At 45.6% G+C, this 12,557-nt stretch overlaps 1 protein-coding gene and 1 long non-coding RNA gene across 5 annotated transcripts in view; one reads left to right on the top strand and one right to left on the bottom strand.

Moving 5' to 3' along the window:
* LOC136627384 (uncharacterized) overlaps positions 1-12,557 on the top strand; it is a 183,514-nt gene that overhangs the window by 65,298 nt on the left and 105,659 nt on the right. The gene's annotated exons all lie outside the window — the stretch shown is intronic.
* The window catches only part of TNK2 (tyrosine kinase non receptor 2), a 186,343-nt gene that overhangs the window by 74,542 nt on the left and 99,244 nt on the right, over positions 1-12,557 (bottom strand). Inside the window, exon 1 of one of the 4 annotated variants that reach the window (XM_066602368.1) lies at positions 1,273-2,407. The exons of 2 other annotated variants lie outside the window; for them this stretch is intronic. In XM_066602368.1, the coding sequence (XP_066458465.1) occupies positions 1,273-1,467 (195 nt within the window). In that variant the 5' untranslated portion in view covers positions 1,468-2,407. Of the gene's footprint in view, positions 1-1,272; positions 2,408-12,557 lie in introns of those variants that run through there. One more of the 4 variants, XM_066602374.1, reaches the window with a different exon arrangement.

Raw genomic sequence — 12,557 nt, 5'->3', positions numbered from 1 at the left:
TAAATAGGAAAAGCTAATGGATCCCAACTCGATTATTCAATTCTATGCGCAAAAGAATTAGCGTCCACATTTTACGTACGGAATGTAATTTTCTCAGTTTCCGATGTCATAGAAACGTGAAATTTGGCATGAGCATTGATTATGTCATAAATAGGAAAAGTTAATGGGTCCCAACTCGATTATTCAATTCTAAGTCCAAAAGAATTAGCGTCCAAATTTTACGTACATAATCTAAATCTCTCACTTCCCAATGTCGTAGAAACATGAAATTTGCCATAAGCATTAAATATGTCATAAATAGGAAAAGTTAATGGGTCCCAACTCGATTATTCAATTCTATGCGTAAAAGAACTAGCGTCCAAATTTTACGTATGGAATTTAATTCTCTCACTTCTTGGTGTCATAGAAACATGAAATTTGGCACGGGCATTGATTATGTCATAAATAGGAAAAGTTAATGGGTCCCAACTCGATTATTCAATTCTAAGTGCAAAAGAATTAGCGTCCAAATTTTACGTATGGAATTTAATTCTCTCACTTCCTGATGTCATTTTATATAAAGGAAATGTCGCATGGTTACCTCCCCGTGGTGTTTCCTGGGTAACGCAGAGAACTATGCAAAATGGTGAACATATGTTTTTCCGGTATCTCTAAAGTAACCACGACTTCATAAGATTTCCGTGTGACCACCAGCTAAACACCAGTACCAAATTAACTCGGGCGAAGCCGGGTATATCAGCTAGTGTTTCTATAAATATGGATGCAGTTGTGATAGGAATCAATGATCCCTAGTCTAAATGCTCAGTATTAATTATCTTAGCCTAAGGGCCATTCAGACAGCAATGTACTCATAATATTCTATAATGAACCAAAGAATTAGTGGTGGTTTTGTGAAACGCAATGTTAAACCAGTCTAAGGACTTGTTTGATTTCAATGGATTTGTTCTCACGAACGTGTTTCTCGCAAACAATTGTCACACTGCGCACGTCTGTGTGCGTGAGATACAGGAGCATGCACAGTACACTCACTGCTATACACAGTTTCTGCCGGTAGACCCGATATTTACCAACACCTGTAAACCGCTGCGGGGAGACCTGCTGTGTTTTACCAATATGGCCGTGGACATGAGGGCTAAATTATATTATTTTTCTTTCAGACGAGGCATTACACACCTGCCATTATATGATGCCAAAAGAGAAATACATATATAAAACTGGGGTACAGGGCGGTAAATACTAAAACCATTAGACACTAAATAATATAGTACTTACTTTATAAATATTAAAATGTGATAGAAAAGGAAGGGAGTTCTTCCATGCTTGAAAACGCTTCATATTTACAAGATTCATAATCCAAAAATGGAAAAGAAAAAAAAATAAGAAAGTTTTACTTGAAAAGAAGAAGCATGCGAGTCCTTGAAGTGGAACAGATGCAAAGAGAGGTGACGGTCCGCGGGTGACTGACATCCCACTATCCCCTCCGCAGCTCCTCCTGGCAATCAGACGCTGGTCCCATCAGATAGATCATGGCAGGAAGGCTGTGGGCCTGCAGGGAGCGCAGGCTCTGCTCCTCATATACTCTGGCTTCTCCTGCTCTCATAGCCATTTACTCCTATAGCCACTAACATCCATAAGACACACAAATGCAAGCTCCATACTAGAAATGGCATCCTGTAGCTGTAAACAAGCTGCAGCCTCAGGGAACAAGAGTCCTCACATTCACAAGCTCACAGAAAATGGACAGGTTTTCCTGGGAACGAATGCAGTTCAACAGATACAAAAAAATCCAGACTAAATAAGGAAATAAAAAGTAGACATCAGGGATCTATACAAATCTGCATGCTGTAAACTGGCCAAGCAGTGCGGAGACTGTGAGATGAAGTTGTGAAAAGCAACAATAAATGGGACACATGGATTACATAGCTGCAGGGCTAAGAAACATTAAAAATACACGAAATGAGTGCAAATTCAGTCCAACATCGTAGCCCACGCCAGCAACTTAGAAGTAACACGCAGAATGATATGGAAGTTGCCATTGATGTCGTCTTTCAGTCCAGGTAGTTACTTGTTTGCCATCAGGAAGGGAAAAAAAAGAAAATCAGCAACAAAGTTTCAGGGATTTCTGTGACCCTGGATGTGGCAGTAATCCCCTCCAGTGAGGTGCAGAATCCCAGCAGCGGATCATGTTTTAGTCTCCAGTTCTCCGTCCTCCTCCGCTCCGGCGTCCGAGTATCCGGGCCCTCTGTGCGCCTCTGACAGCGCACTCAGAAACAACTTGTTGGAGGGTGTAGCCTGTGGTCCCAGCTCGTTCCTAGAAGCACAATCTACTTGGGCTGTGAGTTTGCCCTGCTAAAAACAGACGCTCTATGGTGTTCACATGGCTAACTACTTGAATGAAAGCCAAAGGGTCAGATTTAACTGCAGGATGGAGAGTTAATTTCCTGTGGGAGCCTCCATTGGGATTTAAAACAGTCCCTCTCTCTCATCTGTCAACATCCCTTTAACTCTCTCAGTGCTGAAGGACAGTGCCACATACTGGTCATCGGAGGCATCAGCATGCACAGGGTAAGGGCACTGCAGCACAGGAAATTAATGGAGAACCGAGGAATGTCCTTCATGATTGCTTTAAATCTGCAAGACGCATCTGTAATTGTAGTGGAGGAAGCGTAATCCAATGTGCCGACTATAAAAAGCATTCAGTGCTGCAGTATCATATCACTTTTGTTTCCTCTGTTTAACTTGCGCTAACACAAATGTATGATATATATATATATATATATATATTATAGAATGCATTGTTATGTACTTGTGAGAATACCGAGGTTCCTCAGCATACATTAGTCATTGCTTCTGGGATGACAATGGTAAACTGAATTGTATGTTAAGACTATAACTTTATGGAAAACTAGTAATTGGCTCTGAAGCCCCAAAATGTCACCCAAATGTAATACAAAATATAGATTAAAGACGAATAGAGAAAGTGAGAAAAATCTGCTGGACGCCGTAGATCACTGTGTGTAGAGGACAGGAGCTTCAGCAGGGTCCTGTATGGTGCACACAATATACCGCCCTCATCTGGTGTCCAAAGGAGCTGCTCATCCTGGTACATGTAAAGGGCAGTACAGAACATGTAGTACCGCACTGTACTGTAAAGAAGCGCTACTAGACAGTCAGTGCTCGCACGTAGTAATACAGAGGATTTACCAGTGAAATGCCCATGTTGATTGGCCAGATTTTTCAGCAAAGTAATGCAGAACCAGACTGTGACATTGTACAGGGGGTCCAGAAAGTCTTCAGACCCTTCACTTACATTTTATGTTGTGGTCTTGGGTATTAGTGTAATATGTCTCCACTGGAAGTGTGAGTGTGACCGAGCTGAGCTGGAGGTAATGCCCAGGTCATACCCACCGCACCCGATTGGCTGCAGGATGCATACAGCTTCACTGAGCTGGCGAGAGAGAGCTCTGTAGTGGGATGGCAAAGCATTATCTGGCGTCCTGTTGCCAAGGCAACCGACCCGTTGGCCGCCTGTGATTTTTCTTGCGGGGTCTGATGACCTCGCGGAGGGAGCGTGCGCTCCCTCTGTGAAACCCTTTACACGCCACGATCGTGGCATGTAAGGGGTTGACAGAGGGGGGGGGGGTCACTGCTCCGATGCACCCCCAAGCTGATGCAGCGGGAGGCCGGCTATCCCTGACAGCCAGCTGTCCCGCTGCTGGAGCTCATCAATGTTGGAGCTGATGGCAAAGCAGGACGCCTGTATCTGGCATCCCTTTGCCATGACAACCCGATATTTGTTATCGCAGCGGTCTGATGTTTGAAAAAAAGAGGGACCTCCCTCCCTCTGTGAAAACTCTTTACATACCGTGAGCAACATAGATCGCAGCATCTAAGCGGTTACTGCCGTCCCTATAATGCACCGAGCTCTCTGCAGCTCAGTCAAGCTGGGTATGCCACAGCTAATCGGGAGCTGGGGCCGTGACCTGGGCGTTACCTGTAGCTCAGCCCAGGCACGCCCACACTTCCGGTGTCAACATATTACACTAATACCTTGTCCTTGTGCAAATGAAAAAAAATATTCAAGTTTTTTCCCCATCATTCTGCACTCAGTACCCCATAATGTTAAAGTATTTAGACAATTGACATTTAGCTCTGGGGCCTCCCATTTATCTTGATCATCTTTTAGATGTTTCTACACCTTGATCGGAGTGACCTGTGGTATATTCAGTTGATTGGACATAATTTTAAAAGACCCGACCCCACGGACGGCCCCCATCCAACCTGAGAGCTTGATAGGATCTGCAAAGAAGTATGGCAGAAAATCCCTGAGTCCAGGTGTACAAACCTTGTGGCCACATACCCAAGAAATCTGGACACTGTACACACTACGGTTTCAACTAAGTACTGACTACAGGGCGTGAATACTTATGTCAATGCGAAATATCAGTTTTCAAATTAAATTTTTCTTTAATTTATAAAGATTCCCAACATTCTGCTTTCACTTTGTCATTATGGGGTACTGAGTGCAGAGTGATGGGGAGAAACTCTAAAGACTTTCCAGACCCGCTGTCATTTGATAATAATTGTATCCTGCGATCATTGAAACTTGAGGTCACTGTAACAAACAGCACTAAAGGTAACACATTACAATACTTACAGGTAAATACTGAGAACCCTGCAGCTAGAGAGATGTGCCACAGGATAAGTACAACTTTATTTAGGCCATTCTCACACAGGCGGTATTTTCTTTGTTTAACGCGTTTTTAGCGCACCACAAACCGCTGTCAATCACTACCGCTGTTTTCAATGGGGCTTCTCAGACGAGCATTAAAACGCAGGGGTTTTCAAGCGCTGTCTATTCTATTTTCATGCATTTCTGCATTACTGCGCTGCTGAAAACGCGGTAGTATGTGGTTACCGTGATTTTGACTGTGTTTTCAGCTGCGCTTATTTAGTTCTGGCATTATCAGCTAGCTGATAACTGTACGGAAAACGCAGTCAAAAACGCACATCAACGCAGCTGAAAACACAGTAAACGCAGCGTTTTTTCAAGCACATGTGTGATAGTGGCCTTAAGGCCTCATGTCCACGGGGAAAATCAGATCCGCTGCGGATTTGTAAAGCGGATTTGGGCTGCGGATGCACTGTAATTGTCTTTTATTTTTCATGCGAGAGATCAATTGAACTATGTGCTCTATGAGCCCCCGCACGCGGGATCCGCACTAAGGCCTCCTTCCCACGAACGGATTTCCGCCGCGTAATTCGCGGCGAAGAGCTATTAGGTTCTATTGAACCTAATAGCTCAGGGCACACTGTGCGGAATTCCACCACGGAATTCCGCACCGTGAAATCTCCCGTTCTCACCCGCGGCATGCTCTATTTGCTGCGGGTGTACGCGCTGACGGCTTCCATTGCAGTCAATGGAAGCCGTCCGTTCACGCTATCTCCCGCTGTAACACAGCGGAAGATAGCGTGAAAACGCTTTCCCGCCTACTGCGTCACATGACACGGCTGGCCGCGTCATGTGACGCGGTGGGCGTGTCATGTGACGCGGTGGGCGTGGAAGCGTCATGCGGGAGCAAAGAGGCCGGATCCGGTGGTAAGTATGGGGTCTCTGGGGGGCGCTGTGGCGGAGCCCGTCACGCTCGTGTGCAGCCGGCCTAAAATGGAGCATTTTTGTCCATTTTTTTTCATGCTCCAGAAATTTTTTAATTACCATCCGCGGGTATTTATCTACCCGCGGGTGGTCAATGCATTCCTATGGGGCGCGGATCCGCGTGCGGGAAAAATGCTGCACATTTTAATTCTTATTTTCCCCGTGGACATGAGGCCTTAGGCCTCATGTCCACTAGAAAAATACAATCCGCGCAGAATCTGGCGCGGATTTCCTTTAAATGCTATTTTTTTTTGCATGCAGAGATCTGCACACATTGCTATCAATGTGATAGCAATGTTGCCGATCCACGCAGAATCCGCGGCAGAATAGAGCATGCCGTGTTTTTTCTCCCGTGGTAAAAAACGCAATTCTTTTAAAATGCCATCCGCCGGTGCAAAAATCAAATTAATGGACCGCAGATGGCCAATGATTCGCTATGGGCAAAATCCGGAAATCCGCTGGGGAATCCGCAATTCCATTTAGCTAGTGTACATGAGGCTTTAATCCTAATTTACCCATTGGACCTCGGAGCTCCAGTTTACCAGCTTCTGTGTAAGCACACGCCGGGTAAACTAAGGTTTTCCTACAATGTTTTTGACTTGTGTAACTAAAGTCTGACGCGCACCAAGGTTGGATATTTTGTGATCTGCGACCAGTGGTCACGACAGCCTGTGACTCGCATGGTCACCCCGCTGACCTCCGTGTAAGGGCTCATTCACATGGCCATATGTAGAAAACGCTGCATGTATAATGCAGCGCTGTACCACTGTGTGAGCTGGCGGTTGTGCGCCACGTATCTCATGCACGCCGTCATGCGCAGTCTTCCTTGCTTTTTTTCTAATTCCCTGCTCTGTCTCTTAGTGGTGTTACGTATTAAACGCCAAACATACGTAATGTATTGTGTATATACAGTGTTTAACACGCAACCCATAGAGAAGCAAAAAAAAACCCACTAGTGTGAGTGGGTCAATGAAAATCAATGTATATTCATTGACACCATTCGCAGCGCATTACACGCATGTACATTAGGCACGTAATACGTGTGAATGAGCCCTAAGGCCTCTGAGACACTTGTGTGCCCGAGAGGCTTGGGCGAAACTCGCATCGGGCACCACATGGACACCTGACCGATACACTGACTACCTGCACATTGGCATGCACTAGTATGTCCTAATTCTCGTTCATGGTACAAACCATAGGACATGTGATGAGCTTTTAATGCAGTCTGTGTGAAAAAACCCGGTAGTGCATCCTCACTGAATATCATCGGTTCATATGCTATCCATGTGTTACTTGTTCTTTTAGCTTTTTTTAACAGCTTACACACGGATAAAAAAAAAAAGCTAAATGTGTCAGAAACCGAATTGCAAGGTTGCAGGGTTACACAGTGATCTTTGGTTGTGCATACCCTGTCAAAAGTTGCCATGTAGCCCTAGCCTAATATGCACTAATAAACTAATATATAAAGTAATAAGCAGTAGTCCCCTGTGTCTTTCATGTGGGTAACACACTGAGGCCGCCTGCACATGGGTGGATTTTTGCTGCAAAATCCATGGCGGGCGTCCGCACCGCAGATCTGCAGTAAATACCGTCCATAGCATGCTATGGGAAATCAATTCTTCCTACACACGAGCGGAAATCGATTGCAGTTTCTGCTTACAGAGGAAAAAATCGCAGCATGCTCTATTTTTGCACAGATTCGACGCAGACGGCTTCCATTGATGCTAATAAAAGACGCCTGACCTGTGGCCTGTCCTCAATTAACATTACGGACAAGTTGCGGATTCCGCGCCATTGCCTAGTGGCGGCACGGGGGAAAAAAAGAATGAAAAACCTGTACTGCACATGTCTGATGGCGAGCCGCTGGGTCCATCCGCAGTACAAATGAAGAACATAAATGACAGGAACGTGCGGACGTCACTGCTGTCAGGTTGGGATTCCACGGCAGGCTCCCGCATGCAGAATCTGGCTCTGCCGCGTGCAAGCGGACGGGATAGCGGCATATCATATTGTACAATTAAATATTTTATATAACTCATGCTGATTTCCCCCCCTACGGTATATATATATATATATATATATATATATATATATATATATATATATATATATTCATGGCACTCATGATAGGTGTATTTAGGATAAGTTATTATGAAAGGGATCCAAATACTGGCACTATTCGAAAAGCATCTGCAAAAAAAACACAGTATGTTACGCTCAATGGCAAATATCACACCATACTGTCTCCAAGAAACAGTACATACTCAAGATATCTAAATAGGGTCTTTCTTCCAGAGAGAAACGTGTACACTCCATATAGCTTCTATGTGGTGGTGCTATGTGCAGACAGGCTCACAATGTCCCTGTGGCTCCATACTACTGAGCCATTGACATCATGGTGCCCCTGATGTTAGGCTGTATTCACACAGGTGATTCACAGATGGACAGAACTCGAACAGGAAAGGAATCCTATGATTTCAATGCTTTTATTCCTGCAACCATTTTTTTTTTTTTGACTGGTCGTCCGAATTGGTGGTTCTTGTTCAGGAAATGCCAATAACTTCCTATGGGCTTGGCGGGGGGGGGAGACCCACTCGCTTGCGATTAATTTTTAAAGCATTTATCTATTGGAATCACATGCGATTTTATATTTTCCTGTACATGAAAAACTGAAGTGAATCTCATGTTTTTAGCGCTTCCGCACACACAGAAAGGTTGCAGTGAAGTCGCATGCAAAATGGTCCATTTTTCACTGACCTACATTGCACGGTGCAAATACAAAAAATGTGTGGAGGAGGCCCAAGAAAATTTTTAAATCCGTATTAGACCTTATTAGTTATACCCAAGACCGCCCTCCCTCATCCGACACGTGGAACACCTCTAATTGTTGGGCAGACACCAGAATAAAAATAGCACTATTAATTATGTAACACAGCAGACTGCTGTGCCAATATGGTCTTGTTATGCCATTAAATGCAATTTCCTCCATTGTAAGTAAGCATATTATAGGATCCAGTGTTTTCCAGGGATTATTTGGTGGTGGCCTAAATACAGGGACTCTGTAAGTAACAGAATGAGGGCTGCAGCAGCTTTTGTGCAGAAGGATGCCGTTCCCACACTAATCATATACCCGCAAGTAGGGGCATTTACATGTATCCAAACACGTCCTTCAGACTGCCATGATATCAGAAGTGCCTGAGGCTTAGCCCAAGCCCAATTACACTGCGGAAACGTAACTGTGTAGCCTGGTATTAAACAGTCCCTGCAACGCTGTCTTTAAGCAATACATACAGTATACAGGTTTTCCCATTTTTGCATCTCCTCACATGAAGGCCCAATGCACAGGGACGGATCATCGCTGTGGAATTTGCAGCCAGACACCCGCCGCAAATTGTCATTCTATAGCATACCATATTAAAAGATTCTTCCACACCAACGAGCGGAAATCATCTGTGATTTTCCGCTCGCAGGAAAGATCTGCAGTCAATGGAAGCCATCCATTCTGCGGCGATTCCAAAATATCAATTTTGAAGTCGCTGCGGATCTGCGTCATCGCCGTCAGTTTCTGCCCTGCACTACGCGCCGGCCGAGACACTTGTCGCGGATCTAGACAGCTGAGTATAGATTTTCTGGCCGGCACACAGCCAGAATCCGACCCAGTGTGGACACGAGGCCGAAGTCCAGACAGGCGCAGCTCCCGGCCGTACACAGATGCTTAACGACTACTATTTTTACCGTTGCAAGAAAAAGTAAGAAAACCCCCTGAAATTATCAGGATTTCTGCTTATTTATGTCTTCTGATTGGCATCAATAAATAAAATAACTAAACTGCAGATCAAGCAAATTCTAACATCATATTTTCAATGGTATTTGTTGCTTTCAAATTCATTGCCAACACATTGAATGGCCGTGGCTGGCAGGCGCATTGCCAACACATTGAATGGCCGTGGCTGGCAGGCGCATTGCCAACACATTGAATGGCCGTGGCTGGCAGGCGCATTGCCAACACATTGAATGGCCGTGGCTGGCAGGCGCATTGCCAACACATTGAATGGCCGTGGCTGGCAGGCGCATTGCCAACACATTGAATGGCCGTGGCTGGCAGGCGCATTGCCAACACATTGAATGGCCGTGGCTGGCAGGCGCATTGCCAACACATTGAATGGCCGTGGCTGGCAGGCGCATTGCCAACACATTGAATGGCCGTGGCTGGTTCATCGAGCGCCGGCTCTGATTAGAGGCCGCAATTTTCAACCAGGAAGCTCTGCCAGAGAACTTCAAGCAACTGCCGGGGAGATGACAGCGCTGGAGAGGTGATGCATTTTTTATTAATGCAGCTTTGTTCTGAGCTTATTTTCAGGGTAGAGCTTATATTTCACGCTCCCCTTCCCCCCGAAACGCCTCACATGTGGTGCTGTAAAGTCTTGCGACTTTGTAGCGACGCTATATTGCGATATCGCCATGAGAAAACACAGCAACATCGCCAACAACACCGATACAATATCGCTGTGATTTTCTGGCGGTGATATCACGTCGCCTGTGTGGAAGCGGCCTAAAATGTACCCGGCTCCCCGGCACCAGCCCAACAACACTTAGTTTATGGTACTGCTGGGAGAGGACAGGTTCCCTTTAAGTTGATGGGCTGCTGGGTGATGCAACAACGCAATGACCCAAAGCACTCGAGTAAATCAACTGAAGAACGGTTAAAAAAGATTTGTTATTGGAACGGCCAAATCGGAGTCCTTATCGAGATGCCGGGGCACGACCTGAAGAGGACGGTGTATGCAAGGCACACTGATCAACCCAAACACATCTGCAATGGTTCAAAACTTCTCCTCAACTTTGTGCAAAGTTCATTTGCAACTACAGGAAACATCTGGCAGAGTTATGGTGGCTTCACACCTGCGCCCGGGGAACAGGAAAGGGGAATCCCAATGACCAAACGGCTCCGCCTTAGGATGGAACCAAATGGACCCCCCAGCTTTTGGATGGAAGAAAAAGTGCTGCATGCAGATGTAAAACTGGCCCTAACTACTGCCAAAGGGGAGCTACAGGTTGTTAAAATCTACACTCATTGTTAAAAAAAAAAAAAAAAACTCCCCTAGAAGGAATTTTTGGAATCGAATGAAGCTTTCTCTATGTGATCACAATGTTGATATAAGTAAGTGATTACAATATGAGAGCAAAAGGAGAATTTATTGTGGAAAACTGAACACTTGATGGGAGGCTCCAGGACCCTGTTGTACTGCCTCTATCTTGGATACAAGATGTGATACGGGTGAACATGGAGGCTCTAGTACCCTGTTGTACCACCTCTAGCTTGGATATAAGATGTGATATGGGTGGGCATGGAGGCTCCAGTACCCTGTTGTACTGCCTCTAGATGGGATGCCAGATGTGATATGGTCAGGCATGGAGGCTCTAGTACCCTGTTGTACTGCCTCTAGATGGGATGCCAGATGTGATATGGTCAGGCATGGAGGCTCCAGTACCCTGTTGTACTGCCTCTATCTTGGATACAAGATGTGATACGGGTGAACATGGAGGCTCTAGTACCCTGTTGTACCACCTGTAGCTTGGATACAAGATGTGATACGGGTGGGCATGGAGGCATACAGGCTTTGTATGGTATTCTGCGGCATATCACTCCACATTTGCTGCAATGGAGCCTCTAGATGGTGCATACTGGTAGGATATCGATGTTGGCATCCCAGATGGTCCCATACATGTTCTATTGGTGATATATATGGTGACAGGACAGGCCACGGAAGTGTGACAATGTTGTGGAGACATTCCTATGACACCCTAGTTGTCTGCAGCCAAGCATTATCCTGCTGGTAAATGCCTCTTGGAAGTTGCCATGAGAGGAACACATGTGGCTGCAGGATGTCCTGAACATATCGCTGAGCTGTCATTGTCCCTCGTACCACTACTAGTGATGACCGACTGTCGTATGTAATGGCCCCCAGACCATCACACCAGCAGTGGGGGCAGTGTGCTGCTCCACAGCAAAGACAGGATTGAGGTGTTCGCCCCTAGGTCTCCAGACACGAACACAGCCATCGTCAGTGCTCAAATTAAACCTGGATTAATTTCTGAAGACAACCAGCCTCCACTCTGTAGCGTCCAGTATCGTCACTCCCGAAACCACTGCATACATAGGCGGTGGTGGGTGCCAAAGGCAGTACATGTGAGAGCAAATATCCTTCAGCCAAGTGCTTGGAAATGGCTCCAACAGACACAGGGGCCCTTTAACAAGGGTGCCACCTGTCTCTGGGTGGGGGACAATAAAACAATCGGAGCTGCTTGTGCTACTGGTGGCCTGTAGAGGGCGTCCTGAGCCCGGTCACCTTGTGTCCATGCCCTCACGCATCCACTGATCCCAACATCTCCTAACAGTCTGGTCAGAACGCCCCAGAGGGAGGCAATTCAATGATACGACCATCCAGCTTCTCACATTCCAATAATGTGCCCCTCTCAGACTCTGGTAACAGGGTGAAATCTCTTCAATTGCGTCGTAGAGATGTCTACTGGTCAACAAGCTCTAAAGAAGCTGAAAAATAGGTCCACTACACACAAGGAGCCTCTGAGAGACTTTTTATAGACCAAGGATGGAACCACTTTTAGTGCCTCGGGTTACAAGACCGTTCATCTAATCACACCACAACTGCATGCCAAAATTTGTAGCAAAACCACAACTCCTTCTAGGTACAACTAGGTATTGTGGACAAATCTCTGCATTCTGCTAATGACATTATTGGATGTGACGTGCCCATCATACAATTACAATACATATGAACTTAGATAAGACTCTGGATGCAACATGCAACTTGTATCCCAAGATTTAAGTACAGACGTATTATTCTATCCCCACTAACAGACATGACATAGATATACCTTG

Source organism: Eleutherodactylus coqui, chromosome 1 (assembly GCF_035609145.1).
Source record: "Eleutherodactylus coqui strain aEleCoq1 chromosome 1, aEleCoq1.hap1, whole genome shotgun sequence".
Classification (NCBI taxonomy): Eukaryota; Metazoa; Chordata; class Amphibia; order Anura; family Eleutherodactylidae; genus Eleutherodactylus; species Eleutherodactylus coqui.
Note: the sequence above shows the minus strand (reverse complement) of the source record. Positions and strands in the feature narration are given on the sequence as shown.